The sequence below is a fragment of the Bos mutus genome, chromosome 1, assembly GCF_027580195.1.
Source record: "Bos mutus isolate GX-2022 chromosome 1, NWIPB_WYAK_1.1, whole genome shotgun sequence".
Taxonomy (NCBI): Eukaryota; Metazoa; Chordata; class Mammalia; order Artiodactyla; family Bovidae; genus Bos; species Bos mutus.
This window is the reverse complement of record NC_091617.1, coordinates 43,805,756-43,822,263: the sequence shown is the minus strand read 5'-3', so window position 1 is coordinate 43,822,263 and position 16,508 is coordinate 43,805,756. Positions and strand designations below refer to the sequence as shown.

Sequence of the window (16,508 nt, the reverse complement as noted above, 5' to 3'; positions counted from 1 at the left end):
AGAAAACATAAGGAAAAAGTTTCATGTCCTGGGTTTTAGTGATGATTTCTTATACACGACACCAAGACGCATTAAAATTAAGAATTTTTGTACATCAAAGGACAGTATCAAGAAAATAAAAAGAAAATCCTCTGCATAGGAGAAAATCCTTGCAAATCACGTATCTAATAAGGAATTGGTATCTAGTTCTAACTGTTGCTTCTTGACCTGCATACACATTTCTCAGGAGGCAGGTAAGGTGGTCTGGTATCCCCATCTGTTTAAAAATTTTCCACAACCAACCACAACAAACACAGTCAAAGGTTTTGGCACAGTCAATAAAGCAGAAGTAGATGATTTTCTGAAACTCTATTGCTTTTTCCATGATCCAATGGATGTTGGCAACTTGAACTCTGGTTCTTCTGCCTTTTCTAAATCCTGCTTGAACATCTGGAAGTTCACAGTTCATGTACGATTGAAGCCTGGCATGGAGAATTTTGAACATTCCTTTGCTAGTGTGTGAGATGAGTGCAACTGTGTGGTAGTTTGAACATTCTTTCACATTGCCTTTCTTTGTGATTGGAAAGAAAACTGACCTTTTCCAGCCCTGTGCCCACTGCTGAGTTTTCCAGATTTGCTGGCATACTGAGTGCGGCACTTTCACAGCATCATCTTTTAGGATCTGAAATAGCTCAACTGGAATTCTATCACCTCCACTAGCTTTGTTTCTGGTGATGCTTCCTAAGGTCCACTTGACTTCCCATTCCAGGATGTCTGGCTCTAGGTGAGTGATCACACCACTATGGTTATTTGGGTCATAAAGATCTTTTTTTGTACAGTTCTTCTGTGTATTCTTGCCACCTCTTCTTAATCTCTTATGCTTCTGTTAAGTCCATACCATTTCTGTCCTTTATTGCGCTCATCTTGAAATGTTCCCTTGGTATCTCTAATTTTCTTGAAGAGATCTCTAGTCTTTCCCATTCTATTGTTTTCCTCTAATTCATTACACTGATCACTGAGGAAGACTTTCTTATGTCTCCTTGCTATTCTTTGGAACCCTGCATTCAAATGGGTATATCTTTCCTTTTCTCCTTTGCCTTTAGCTTCTCTTCTTTTCTCAGCTATTTCTAAGGCCTCCTCAGACAACCATTTTGCCTTTTTGCATTTCTTCTTGGGGATGGTCTTGATCACTGCCTCCTGTACAATGTCACGAGCCTCCATCCATAGTCCATCAGGCACTCTGTCTATCAGATCTAATCTTTTGAATCTATTTGTCACTTCCACTATAATCATAAGGGATTTGATTTCTGTCATACCTGAATGGTCTAGTGGTGTTCCCTACTTTCTTCAATTTAAGTCTGAATTTGGCAGTAAGGAGTTCGTGATCTAAGCCACAGTCAGCTCCCATCTTGTTTTTGCTGACTGCATAGAGCTTCTCTATTTGGCTGCAAAGAATATAATCAATCTGATTTTGGTATTGACCATCTGGCGATGTCCATGGGTAGAGCCTTATCTTCTGTTGTTGGAAGAGGGTGTTTGCTATGATCAGTGCATTCTCTTGGCAAAACTCTGCTAGCTTTTGCTCTGCTTCATTTTGTACTCCACGGTCAAATTTTCCTGTTACTCCAGGCAGCTCTTGACCTTCTACTTTTGCACTCTAGTCCCCCATAATGAAGAGGACATTTTGTATGGAGAAGTAGTGGGAGAAAAAAATTGTGAAAAGCAAATAACAATGTAATTTTATTAGCTTGGGATAGAGTTCGGGAAATAAACATTCAAAGCAACCAAACATGGAAGCATAATAAATTCACCTAAGTCCCTGAAACATTTTCATTTCAGAAGAATCCAGCACAGAGGGGACGAGGGACATGTACCATGGCTAAAGCTTCCTATCCTGCAAGTATGTTTGCTTGTATTGGTATCAAATATTCATTTTTCTCTAAGTCTCAAATGTCATTTAGTCTGACCACCCAGTAAAGAAAAATACTAGTCTGGACATAATGATGGATAGAAAGTTTTAAAAATAATCTCAAATTTATACCCTCAAAATTTAATCTCATATATCTTCTTTAGAAAAGCTCTTGGGGAAATATGAAAACATTATTACTCTGCCAAAAGGGACAACATTAAGCCAACCTATGCTCAGTTGCAAAAGTTCACAGCTTCTTCCCTCAGATATTTAATTAATTAATCATTAATTTTTAATGGAACACTAGTTTCATCAGTTCTGCTCTTAATTGTATTATTACTTTATTCAACTATCTTTGGGTTTCCCCCATTTATCTTAGTTTCTTTATTTGAATATTTAGCTCTTTAAGAAATTGGATTGCATAAACATGTGGATAATCTTCAGCCCAAAAGATGGCATACACTTTCTTCTCAAATATATATTTACTACCACTGACATTGGGCTGCATCCCGAAAAAGTCTTGACACATTTCAAAGGGAACACATACAAAGGAATTGAAAACAAATAATAAAAAGAATATTTTTGGAAATTGAAAAGAATGTTTCTGAATAACTCATAAATTAAAGAGGAAAGCACATAGAAAATGCAACATTCAAAATCACCCAAGGTGAAAGCTACCACATACAAAATCTCATGCTGCCTGCCAAGTCGCTTCAGTCATGTCCGACTCTGTGCGACCCCACGGACTGCAGCCTACCAGGCTTCTCCATCCATGGGATTCTCCAGGCAGTAACACTGGAGTGGGTTGCCATTTCCTTCTCCAATACATGAAAGTGGAAAGTGAAAGTGAAGTCACTCAGTCGTGTCTGACTCTTAGCGATGCCATGGACTGCAGCCTACCAGGCTCCTCCACCCGTGGGATTTCAGAGGCAACAGTACTGGAGTGGGGTGCCATTGCCTTCTTCCACAAAATCTCATAGGAAGTAGTTATACTAGTGTATAGGACGAATTCTACAGTCTTAGGAATATTTAAATAAAAATAAGAAAAATTAAATATAAGTGAATATTCAACTCAAAAAAACTAAAAATAGAGGAGAAGAATATAGCCTCATGACATTAAAGAAAACTGAAAATTAGGAGAAACTGACAAATCCATAAATATAACATAAAATGATCAACTGGATGGAAAGCAATTAGAAATAGAAAATATTTAGAAACATTTAATTAAAAAGAGTCAAAGAGATCCCCCCAGAAGATGGGGGAGGAGTAGGACGGGGAGAACACTTTCTCCCCCACAAATTCATCAAAAGAACATTTAAACACTGAGTAAATTCCACAAAACAACTTCTGAATACCGGCAGAGGACATCAGGCACCCAGAAAAGCAACCCAAGTCTTCAAAAGGAGATTGCAAGCCCTATGGTAACTCCCCCAGCAGAGAAGCAGCGCAGATGCCTGCACACGCCACTAGCAAGCGGGGGCTGGGCTGGGCAGGGAGGCGCGGCGCGGGCTGCATGGCTTAGAGTAAAGGTCTGGCCTGAATACCCTGAGCGCTATCTGAGTGAAATAATTTGGGCTAGCAAACCAGACTGTGGGATATCTACCACGCGAAAAGCCAGCCCTAACCTAAGACACTGCCAGGCCTGCACACGGAACAAAGGACTGAACAGAGATAGCCGGCTGCAGACCATCCCCCTCCAGTGACAGGCAGCCAGAGCCGGAAGGGGGCAATCGCAGCCCCAGAGAAACATTATCTATAAAACTAAGCAGGCTTCTTTGCTAACTAAAACTTCTTGGGGGTCTGGACGGTCAACATCTGCCTGAGAAGGTGCGCCGGTTGTACACCTAGATAACCGAGCAGCAGGGAGGCGATAAGTCGCAGCAATTGTGCTCACCAAACACCTCATCACCTGAGCTGCTCGGACCTGGGAAGGGCACAAAACGCAGGCCCAACCGAGTCTGCGCCTCTGAGGACTACCCGAGTGCCTGAACCTGAGCTGCTTGGACCTGGGAGGTGCAGGCAGCCCAGGGCCGGGCACGGATGGTTCCTGGCGGAGCAACCTAGAGCCTGAGCAGTGTGGGCAGGGAGGCTACATGCGCAGTGAGCGGGGGCTGGCCCAGTGTGGCTGAGGCACTGCGAGCACACGCCAGTGTTATTTGTTTGCAGCATCCCTCCCTCCCTCCCCACAGTGTGACTGAACAAGTGAGCCTAAAAAAAAAAAAGTGTCCTCCACCGTCCCCTTTGTGTCAGGGCGGAAACCAGACACTGAAGAGACCAGCAAACAGAAGGAGCTATAACAGAGGGAACCGCCTTGGAAGCTACAGGCAATAGATTAAAACCCTGTGGTTAGTACCAACTACATAGGAAGGGGCCTATAGATCTTGAGAAATATAAGTCAGACCAAGGAACTAGCCGAAAATGAACTGAACCCACAAAACTCACAACAAAACCAGAGAAAGTCCTAGATATACTTTTACTATTTTTACGATCATTCTTTCTTTTTTTTTTAAATTTTTTAAAAAAATTTTAAGTCCTGTATTATTCCTTTAATTTTCACTTTTATAACCTATTACTTTGCAAAAAAAAAAGACCCATTTCTTTTACAAAGCAAACTTCATATATATAAATTTTATCATTTTTTTGACCTTGTTTTTTTTGTTTGTTTGTTTCTTTTTGCTTTTGTTTTTTCTTCTTTTCTTTAACATTGTATTTTTGAAATTCCAAACTCTATCCTAGATTTTTAATTTTAGCTTTTTGGTATTTGTTATCAATTTTGTACCTATAGTTTTTTTATATAATTTCTGTGACTTTTTTTTTTTTTTTCTTTTTCTTTCTCTTCTTCTTTTATATAACATTGTATATCTGAAATCCCAAACTGTACTCTAGATTTTTAATTTATGTTTTTTGGTATTTGTTATCAATTTTGTACATGTATTTTCTTTATAATTTTACGACTTTGTTTTTGTTTTGTTTTGTTTTTTCTCTTTCTTTTTCTTCTTCTCTTTTTTAACATTTTATTTTTGAAATTCCAAACTCTACTCTAGATTTTTAACTTTTGCTTTTTGGTATTAGTTATCAATTTTGTACCTATATTTTTTTTATAATTTTCGTGACCTTGTTTGTTTTTGTTTGTTCATTTTTTCTCTCTTTCTTTCCCTTCTTCTTTCCTTTAACATCATATTTTTGAAATTCCAAACTCTACTCTAGATTTTTAATTTTTGCTTTTATGTATTTGTTACCAATTTTGTACCTTTAAGAACCCAATCTTCAGTACCCATTTTTCACTAGGGAGCGAGATTACTGGCTTGACTGCTCTCTCTCCCTTTGAACTCTCCTTTTTCTCCACCAGGTCGCCTGTGTCTCCTCCCTAACCCCTCTCCACTCTACCCAACTCTGTGAATTTCTGTGTGCTCCAGACGGTGGAGAACACTTAGGGAACTGATTACTGGCTGAATCTGTCTCCCTCCTTTTCATTCCCCCCTTTTATCCTCCTGGCCACCTCTGTCTCCTTCCTCCTTCTTCTCTTCTCTGTATAACTCCGTGAACATCTCTGAGTGGTCCAGTTGTGGAGTGCACATAAGGAAGTGATTACTGGCTAGCCCACTCTCTCCTCTACTGATTCCACCTCATCTCATTCGGGTCACCTCTAACTCCCTCCTCCCTCTTCTCTTCTCCATGTAACGCTGGGAATCTCTCTGGGTGACCCTCATGGTAGAGAAACTTTTCATCTTTAATGTAGATGTTTTATCAATGGTGCTATATAGAAGGAGAAATTTTGAAACTACTGTAAAAATAAGACCGATAACTGGAAGCAGGAGGTTTAAGTCCAAACCCTGACTCCAGGGAACTCCTGACTCCAAGGAACATTAATTGACAGGTGCTCATCAACGCCTCCATACCTACACTGAAACCAAGCACCACACAAGGGCCAACAAGTTCCAGGGCAAGACATACCAAGCAAATTCTCCAGCAACGAAGGAACACAGCCCTGAGCTCCAAGATATAGGCTACCTAAAGTCACACCAAAACCACAGACATCCCATAACTCATTACTGGACACTTAATTGCACTCCAGAGAAAAGAAATACAGCTCCACCCACCAGAACACCGTCACAAGCTTCCCTAACCAAGAAACCTTGACAAGCCACCTGTACAAACCCACACACAGCCAGGAAACACCACAATAAAGAGAACTCCACAAACTGCCAGAATACAGAAAGGACACCCCAAACTCAGCAATTTAAACAAGATGAAGAGACAGAGGAATACCCAGCAGATAAAGGAACAGGATAAATGCCCACCAAACCAAACAAAAGAGGAAGAGATAGGGAATCTACCTGATAAAGAATTCCTAATAATGATAGTGAAATTGATCCAAAATCTTGAAATCAAAATGGAATCACAGATAAATAGCCTGGAGACAAGGATTGAGAGGATGCAAGAAAGGTTTAACAAGGACCTAGAAGAAATAAAAAAGAGTCAATACATAATGAATAATGCAATAAATAAAATTAAAAACACTCTAGAGGCAACAAATAGTAGAATAACAGAGGCAGAAGATAGGATTAGTGAATTAGAAGATAGAATGGTAGAAATAAATGAATCAGAGAGGATAAAAGAAAAATGAATTTAAAGAAATGAGGACAATCTCAGAGACCTCCAGGACAATATTAAATGCTACAACATTCGAATCACAGGGGTTCCAGAAGAAGAAGACAAAAAGAAAGACCATGAGAAAATACTTGAGGAGATAATAGTTGAAAACTTCCCTAAAATGGGGAAGGAAATAATCACTCAAGTCCAAGAAACACAGAGAGTCCCAAACAGGATAAACCCAAGGCAAAACACCCCAAGACACATATTAATCAAATTAACAAAGATCAAACACAAAGAACAAATATTAAAAGCAGCAAGGGAAAAACAACAAATAACACACAAGGGAATTCCCATAAGGATAACAGCTGATCTTTCAATAGAAACTCTTCAAGCCAGGAGGGAATGGCAAGACATACTTAAAATGATGAAAGAAAATAACCTACAGCCCAGATTATTGTACCCAGCAAGGATCTCATTCAAATATGAAGGAGAAATCAAAAGCTTTTCAGACAAGCAAAAGCTGAGAGAATTCTGCACCACCAAACCAGCTCTCCAACAAATACTAAAGGATATTCTCTAGACAGGAAACACAAAAATGGTGTATAAATTCAAACCCAAAACAATAAAGTAAATGGCAACAGGATCATACTTATCAGTAATTACCTTAAATGTAAATGGGTTGAATGCCCCAACCAAAAGACAAAGACTGGCTGAATGGATACAAAAACAAGACCCCTATATATGTTGTCTACAAGACACCCACTTCAAAACAGGGGACACATACAGACTGAAAGTGAAGGGCTGGAAAAAGATTTTCCACGCAGATAGGGACCAAAAGAAAGCAAGAGTAGCAATACTCATATCAGATAAAATAGACTTTAAAACAAAGGCTGTGAAAAGAGACAAAGATGATCACTACATAATGATCAAAGGATCAATCCAAGAAGAAGATATAACAATTATAAATATATATGCACTCAACACGGGAGCACCACAATAAGTAAGACAAATGCTAACAAGTATAAAAGGAGAAATTAACAATAACACAATAATAGTGGGAGACTTTAATATCCCACTCACACCTATGGATAGATCAACTAAACAGAAAATTAACAAGGAAACACAAATTTTAAATGATACAATAGACCAGTTAGACCTAATTGATATCTATAGGACATTTCATCCCAAAACAATGAATTTCGCCTTTTTCTCAAGCGCACATGGAACCTTCTCCAGGATAGATCACATCCTGGGCCATAAATCTAGCCTTGGTAAATTCAAAAAAATAGAAATCATTCCAAGCATCTTTTCTGACCACAATGCAGTAAGATTAGATCTCAATTACAGGAGAAAAACTATTAAAAATTTCAACATATGGAGGCTGAACAACACGCTGCTGAATAACCAACAAATCACAGAAGAAATCAAAAAAGAAATCAAAATTTGCATAGAAACGAATGAAAATGAAAACACAACAACCCAAAACCTGTGGGACACTGTAAAAGCAGTCCTAAGGGGAAAGTTCATAGCAATACAGGCATACCTCAAGAAACAAGAAAAGTCAAATAAATAATAACCTAACTCTACACCTAAAGCAACTAGAAAAGGAAGAAATGAAGAACCCCAGGGTTAGTAGAAGGAAAGAAATCTTAAAAATTAGGGCAGAAATAAATGCAAAAGAAACAAAAGAGACCATAGCAAAATTCAACAAAGCCAAAAGCTGGTTCTTTGAAAGGATAAATAAAATTGACAAACCATTAGCCAGACTCATCAAGAAACAAAGGGAGAAAAATCAAATCAATAAAATTAGAAATGAAAATGGAGAGATCACAACAGACAACACAGAAATACAAAGGATCATAAGAGACTACTATCAACAATTATATGCCAATAAAATGGACAACGTGGAAGAAATGGACAAATTCTTAGAAAAGTACAACTTTCCAAAACTGGACCAGGAAGAAATAGAAAATCTTAACAGACCCATCACAAGCACGGAAATTGAAACTGTAATCAAAAATCTTCCAGCAAACAAAAGCCCAGGTCCAGATGGCTTCACAGCTGAATTCTACCAAAAATTTAGAGAAGAGCTAACACCTATCCTACTCAAACTCTTCCAGAAAATTGCAGAGGAAGGTAAACTTCCAAACTCATTCTATGAGGCCACCATCACCCTAATACCAAAACCTGACAAAGATCCCACAAAAAAAAAAAAACTACAGGCCAATATCACTGATGAACATAGATGCAAAAATCCTTAACAAAATTCTAGCAATCAGAATCCAACAACACATTAAAAAGATCATACACCATAACCAAGTGGGCTTTATCCCAGGGATGCAAGGATTCTTCAATATCCACAAATCAATCAATGTAATACACCACATTAACAAATTGAAAAATAAAAACCATATGATTATCTCAATAGATGCAGAGAAAGCCTTTGACAAAATTCAACATCCATTTATGATAAAAACTCTCCAGAAAGCAGGAATAGAGGGAACATACCTCAACATAATAAAAGTTATATATGACAAACCCACAGCAAACATTATCCTCAATGGTGAAAAATTGAAAGCATTTCCTCTAAAGTCAGGAACAAGACAAGGGTGCCCATTTTCACCATTACTATTTAACATAGTTTTGGAAGTTCTGGCCACAGCAGTCAGAGCAGAAAAAGAAATAAAAGGAATCCAAATTGGAAAAGAAGAAGTAAAACTCTCCCTGTTTGCAGATGACATGATCCTCTACATAGAAAACCCTAAAGACTCCACCAGAAAATTACTAGAACTAATCAATGATTATAGTAAAGTTGCAGGATACAAAATCAACACACAGAAATCCCTTGCATTCCTATACACTAATAATGAGAAAACAGAAAGAGAAATTAAGGAAACAATTCCATTCACCATTGCAATGGAAAGAATAAAATACTTAGGAATATATCTACCTAAAGAAACTAAAGACCTATATATAGAAAACTATAAAACTATAAAACACTGGTGAAAGAAATCAAAGAGGACACTAATAGATGTAGAAATATACCTTGTTCATGGATTGGAAGAATCAATATAGTGAAAATGAGTATACTACCCAAAGCAATTTATAGATTCAATGCAATCCCTATCAAGCTACCAATGGTATTCTTCACAGAGCTAGAACAAATAATTTCACAATTTGTATGGAAATGCAAAAAAAAACCTCGAATAGCCAAAGCGATCTTGAGAAAGAAGAATGGAACTGGAGGAATCAACCTACCTGACTTCAGGCTCTACTACAAAGCCACAGTTATCAAGACAGTATGGTACTGGCACAAAGACAGAAATATAGATCAATGGAACAAAATAGAAAGCCCAGAGATATATCCACGCACCTATGGACACCTTATCTTTGACAAAGGAGGCAAGAATATACAATGGATTAAAGACAATCTCTTTAACAAGTGGTGCTGGGAAAACTGGTCAACCACTTGTAAAAGAATGAAACTAGAACACTTCCTAACACCATACACAAAAATAAACTCAAAATGGATTAAAGATCTCAATGTAAGACCAGAAACTATAAAACTCCTAGAGGAGAACACAGGCAAAACACTCTCTGACATACATCACAGCAGGATCCTCTATGACCCATCTCCCAGAATATTGGAAATAAAAGCAAAAATAAACAAATCAGACCTAATTAAACTTAAAAGCTTCTGCACAACAAAGGAAACTATTAGCAAGGTGAAAAGACAGCCTTCAGAATGGGAGAAAATAATAGCAAATGAAGCAACGGACAAACAACTAATCTCAAAAATATACAAGCAACTCCTAACGTTCAAATCCAGAAAAATAAATGACCCAATCAAAAAATGGGCCAAAGAACTAAAGAGACATTTCTCCAAAGAAGACATACAGATGGCTAACAAACACATGAAAAGATGCTCAACATCACTCATTATCAGAGAAATGCAAATCAAAACCACTATGAGGTACCATTTCATGCTAGTCAGAATGGCTGCAATCCTAAAGTCTACAAGCAATAAATGCTAGAAAGGGTGTGAAGAAAAGGGAACCTTCTTACACTGTTGGTGGGAATGCAAACTAGTACAGCCACTATGGAGAACAGCGTGGAGATTCCTTAAGAATCTGGAAATAGAAGTGTCTTATGATCCAGCAATCCCACTGCTGGGCATACACACCGAGGAAACCAGAAGGGAAAGAGACACGTGTACCCCAATGTTCATCGCAGCACTGTTTATAATAGCCAGGACATGGAAGCAACCTAGATGTCCATCAGCAGATGAATGGATAAGAAAGCTGTGGTACATATACACAATGGAGTATTACTCAGCCATTAAAAAGAATACATTTGAATCAGTTCTAATGAGGTGGATGAAACTGGAGCCTATTATACAGAGTGAAGTAAGCCAGAAAGAAAAACACCAATACAGTATACTAATGCATATATATGGAATTTAGAAAGATGGTAACAATAACCCTGTGTACGAGACAGCAAAAGAGACACTGATGTACAGAACAGTCTTTTGGACTCCGTGGGAGACGGAGAGGGTGGGAAGATTTGGAAGAATGGCATTGAAACATGTATAATATCATGTATGAAACGAGTCGCCAGTCCAGGTTCGATGCACGATACTGGATGCTTGCGGCTGGTGCACTGGGACAACCCAGAGGGATGGTATGGGGAGGGAGGAGGGAGGAGGGTTCAGGATGGGGAACGCATGTATACATGTGGCGGATTCATTTCGATATTTGGCAAAACTAATACAATATTGCAAAGTTTAAAAATAAAAATTAAAAAAATAAAAAGAGTCGAAGAGCTTGACTTTACCCCTACATCCAGAGAAATCTCTAATTTCCTTTTAGTTCCCCTGGAGCCAAATAACCAACCATCATGCCTACCCCAGACTTGGAGTCCACAGAGCTACAGCCCAGCTCTGCTCAGTCTGGGAATGTCTAGTCTCGTCTATTTCTATTCTATTCACTGGGGGCTTGCCCTATTTTTGTTTGTGGTGTTTAATTTGCAACTGTGTATTTTTAAACTCTCTTACTTTCATTTACTTTTCTATTCTTTTAATTTACTTTTTATTTTATAGGTATTTTTGATAGTTTATGTGTCATTGTTACATATTTGAAGCAGAGGCAATACACTGAGGCATAAACTCACTGTGTCATCTTGATCTGAAATTATCACTATTAAGTTGTTTAATTTTATTTTTAGTTTTGAATCAGCAATACCAGAACATAGTAAAATATTCCAATCAAGAGATATAGAATGCATAATCACATCTTACATGCCATTCTATTTAGCTTGCCAACTGATGGTAAATAATCTCACAATACAACATCTATATACCAAATGGTTAAATTCACTGATTATCAAATTATACCATGATAAGGTATTTGTTATTTTTTCCAAATCATTTTACCTTCAAAAAACCCCTGAATCTCAGACCCTATTTACTAGCCTGTGCTCCAACAACCTTTCTACTCCCCCACAAGCTTAAATATCACATCTTTCCTAGCCCCCGTTTGACCATGATGTTTCTCTGAGTCTACCAGAGCTTACTTATCAATCTTCACTGAAATGCAAATCCCTGGAAGAACCTCATCATCCCAAATCCCTGCACTTTAGTGACTAAAAACCTCCTCTAAGAAATCTTCTGTGATTAAACCACATTCACCTTTTATTCCAGACTTTCCTTATATTCATGAATGTATGTTCAGACAGAGGATGAGATGGTTGGATGGCGTCACCAACTCAGTGGATATGAATTTGAGTAAACTCCAGGAGTTGATGATGGACAGGGAGGCCTGGTGTGCTGCAGTCCATGGGGTCACAAAGAGTCGGACATGACTGACCGAACTGAACTGAACTGATAAAGTATATGTTCACTGATTGGAATATATGTTTTCAACAACACTCCAAGGTTAGGGAGTCAACAATAAAAGTGCCTGGGATTTGGAGTCAGACAGACCCACATTTAGATCCTAGTTCCACTACTGTGTGATCCTGAGCAAGTAACCTGCTCTCTCTGAGTCTCTTTATCAGTTAGTTGGGGATGATAATATCTAACTTCCAAGTTGTCGTGAAGACAAAATGAAAATGAAACAATGTGTATGTAAAAGTCATGTCCAGGGGCCGGCACATACTTATTCCTCAATAGATAATAATTCCCTTCCTTTCCTGCCTTCCTTATGTTTCTCGAGCTTATTACCCATTAGGCTTTAAGTGACTTTAGCATCGGGAACTGCTTCCAGCTAAGCACCAGCTCAGAGTTCCTACAAATGGATATTCAGGTGTGTGATGAAGGTGTACACCTCCCACCTCCTTCCCTGCTGCTCTGCCACTATTCTCACCAGGGCTGCTGGGCCCCTCAAAGGCCTGCATTCTCACTACCAGCAGCATATCAGAAGGAAATCTTTGGGTTCCAGGGCACAACACCCACAATCAAAGAGAGAAGGTCATCAGTGCAGACACCAGGCACATTCACTGGAGGCCCCAACTCACCTGCCAGAACCAGCTTCCCTGAAGCAGGAAAAGGCTTGTCCGCAGAAGTTCCACAGTTATCTTGGCCTGTATGAAGAGCTCCATGAAGGTAATCAGGGCTGTCAAACAGATGGCCAAGAACAGAAGATTGTGCACAAAGATGTCCAGCACTTCCCGGCCATGAGTGTGATTGTAGAAAACAAAAGCTGTTGGAGGCAGAAAAAATAGTTTGTCTTTCTCAATGAAACTACTGTTCCTCCCCCATCTCCACACAGCTTTACATTAAGCACACACATTTGTCCAAAATATAAGGTGCCCACTGCTTCCATTAATAATGGAAATCTCTAGCATTTTTGGAGTCATCACTATACCTGTTTACAATGTAATCTTTGAAATCTCCTTTTCCCTTCCCCAGTCTTTATTCTCTTCTCCAATACATCATGACATTTTCAACTAACTAAATTTCAAACCATATTTTATGCAAAAGGATAAATAATAAGCATGATGAAGGCAGGGGAGCAGGAGTTAGGGCAAGTGGACAGATGAATGAAATAGTCTTTCCTTAAGCAATTTAGTCTACTGGAGGCAGCAAATATAAACACAAATCATAAGGGTGCACTGCGATGGGTAGGGCAAGGTTCTCTGGAAGCTCCCAAGAAGTAGTAACTAACTATATTTTTAATCCTATGGACAGATAGTGGCTTCAACTTCATCCTTTTCATTCGGATGTATAGGAAAAGATGTTCATTCAAAATATAGTAACATCTGGAGAGTAGCTTCGGTGTGAATGGATACATGCAGATATGTATGGTTGAGTCCCTTTGCTGTCCACCTGAAACTATCAAAGCATTGTTAATCAACTATACTCCAATATAAAATAAAAAGTTTAAAATAATATAACATCTGAGATAATGAGAATCATGCTGTTGGTGACTGTTGCCCAACTTTTATCTATCACTTGTTCTCAAAGAGCATTTGGCAAAAGCACTTATCTTTAGATGTAGGAGGCAAGGTGGACATTAGAAATGACTGCCTCTTGATAACTGGGGGCTTTTTAGTTCTATGACCAGTCTACCCCTTACATATAAAATGTTGTGGTTCAGTCACTAAGTCGTATCCAACTCTTCTGTGACCCCATGGACTGCAGCCCACCAGGCTCCTCTTCCATGGGATTATCCAGGCAACAATACTGGAGTGTGTTGCCATTTCCTTCTCCATACATATAAAATAAATGAAAACAAAGCATTAAATACTTGTCATCAGTGTTTTCTTATGCAGTAACAGGGAGGCCAACTGAACAAAAAGTGTTAGGACCTCAATTTTATGTGACTGGATTTTTTGGACTCTGTTTATCATGTAATGGTGGAGTTTCATTATATCAATATTAAAAAGGCTACTTCATAGGTATGGGAACTATTCTGCTTTGAGTGGTCTCTTCTTTGGAGGATCTTCATGCTTTACTAACCCCAGAGAAGGAAATGGCAACCCACTTCAATATTCTTGCCTGGGAAATCTCATGGACAGAGAAGCCTGATGGATTTCAGTCCATGGGATCACAAAGAGTTGGACACAACTGAGTGACTAAAAAACAACAACAACAACGCTTCACTACTCTGAGCTAGTTTGTTGTGTTAAAAATGGAAATAATGATCATCTCCAGGATAAACCTGAGATAAATGAGCATAGCAGGTGGTTCTTTAAGGTAGATGTGAAATTTGAATACGATACCTGAATATTGTGCTTGTCCAGTTTTACTAAATAAGTTAGTAGGGAAGGGAAATCTTTGGCATCCTGTCTAGGACACCTCAATAGCTTACCATGACCCAGACAGCTGGCCTATAGGTCAAGGCTGTACCAGGACACCAAAGGAAAGGTGCCCTTTATTGTTGTAAAGGGCTAGACAAATGTCCAATAATAATGAAAGATAAATGAAAACACTCATACTTACCCTCCACAAATAAGGCATTTAATAGCATTAACTTGCTAAAGGAGGGAGGAAGTGACCTGATGGAACATAAGATGTTTGTCACACCCAGCAGCCCAAAGAAGAGGTATATGGTAAAATGATGCCAGTCTAGGAGTCTGACCCATTGATTCTCTTTGTAGTTGTATAAGATCAAGTGCGGTCCTCCAGGAATAAACTGTCCTGAAAGTATGCCTGCAGAGGGATAAATCACACTTTAAGCCATCTTTCCACAGCTTTACTGAAAACTGAAGATGCAGAAGGATCAGCCTACAGCTTAGCCCAATATATTGTCTTTTTATGGCACTGATTCTTCTTTCTGGGCCATTACCTAACAGCTGAGCACTGGTTCTTTAGACTGGTTTAGAGCTTAAAAGACTGGTTTAGATAATCCCTTTTAGTCAAAGATAGCCAATTCTGTCAAACAGCTATGTCAGATCTTCAAAGCTAATGGACTTAGTTCCACTGAGTTCCCCGATCAGTTACACTGACAGACTAAGTTCCTATTTTAATCTAATGACTAGATAAATCCTGAGTAATTTTGGATTTAGATTTGTGAGACCAATCCTATAGCATCTGATTACTTCCTTCTTACACAGTACGTCTTTGGGTCGGGAGTTGTGCTTGGTTCAGGATTAAAATGCTAGAGTTCAGCTTCTCCCCAATTAAGGATAACCAAATACAACTGAGCAACTGAACCGAACTGTTAGAAAACCAGGCTTGAACTGAATTGCTACATGATCAAGCAATAAAAAACAGAAATACAATTAGAATACGTATTCAGATGTATTTGAATAAAAAATTTGTTTTAGTAATCTCTTGTTTTGATATTCAGTCTTCTCTTTGCATGTGAAAATACACCAAGAAAGCAAACAGAACACAGAAAAGGATCACTCACCGATTAAAGCCATTCCAACTAGTACAATTCCCTCCAACATTTCCATTCGACAGAATAATGCTTTGGGATCGAAGTAGGAAGTCTGCTTCTGGTTTTTGAAGGCATATTTCAGAACGCACTTTGTAGTCCACCAAATCCCCAATGTAATTAAGAAGACGCCAGGGAGAATATGGCCTTTGAAATCCCCCATGACTACCAAAATAAGAACATAGAGAAGATGAAGGCATTTCATTTCCAGAACTTGGCCTAAATGTCACTTTTTCTGTAAAGTATACTATCTCTGATAATGGTAGATATACCACTGAGTCAGAGGATCCAGTATTACTGATGACAGTAGTAGACCTATTACAATATCAACAATACCAGCAAGTAGAAAAATCCACATTTGTTGAACACTTACCTTTGTCTAGGCACTGTGTCAAGTGGTTTACATGTAATCTCTAACGTAATATTCACAACATACGCATAAATCAAGGGTTAAATCACATTTTCAATTGGCATACAAGTATAGGAAGTGAAATGACTTACCCAAACCTCACAACTATTGGGAAAAAAAAAAAAAACTTCATTGTTTTTAACAGAGAACTGAAAAGATCTTTGAAAAATGATAGTGTGTACTCAACCAACACATTTTAAATATATTTGAAAGAAAGTAACATGAAAGTTTTATC

The 16,508-nt window shown here is 38.5% G+C and overlaps 1 protein-coding gene across 1 annotated transcript in view; it reads right to left on the bottom strand.

The window, feature by feature from the left end:
- Positions 1–16,027, bottom strand: part of LOC102282696 (transmembrane protein 45A) — a 36,476-nt gene extending 20,449 nt beyond the window's left edge. The window contains exons 1-3 of the mRNA XM_005890052.2: positions 15,838–16,027; positions 14,925–15,134; positions 12,998–13,182 (exon numbers count right to left, since the gene is read on the bottom strand). Coding sequence (XP_005890114.1) covers positions 12,998–13,182; positions 14,925–15,134; positions 15,838–16,027 — 585 coding nt within the window. The remainder of the gene's footprint in view (positions 1–12,997; positions 13,183–14,924; positions 15,135–15,837) is intronic.
- Between the last annotated feature and the right edge of the window lie 481 nt (positions 16,028–16,508).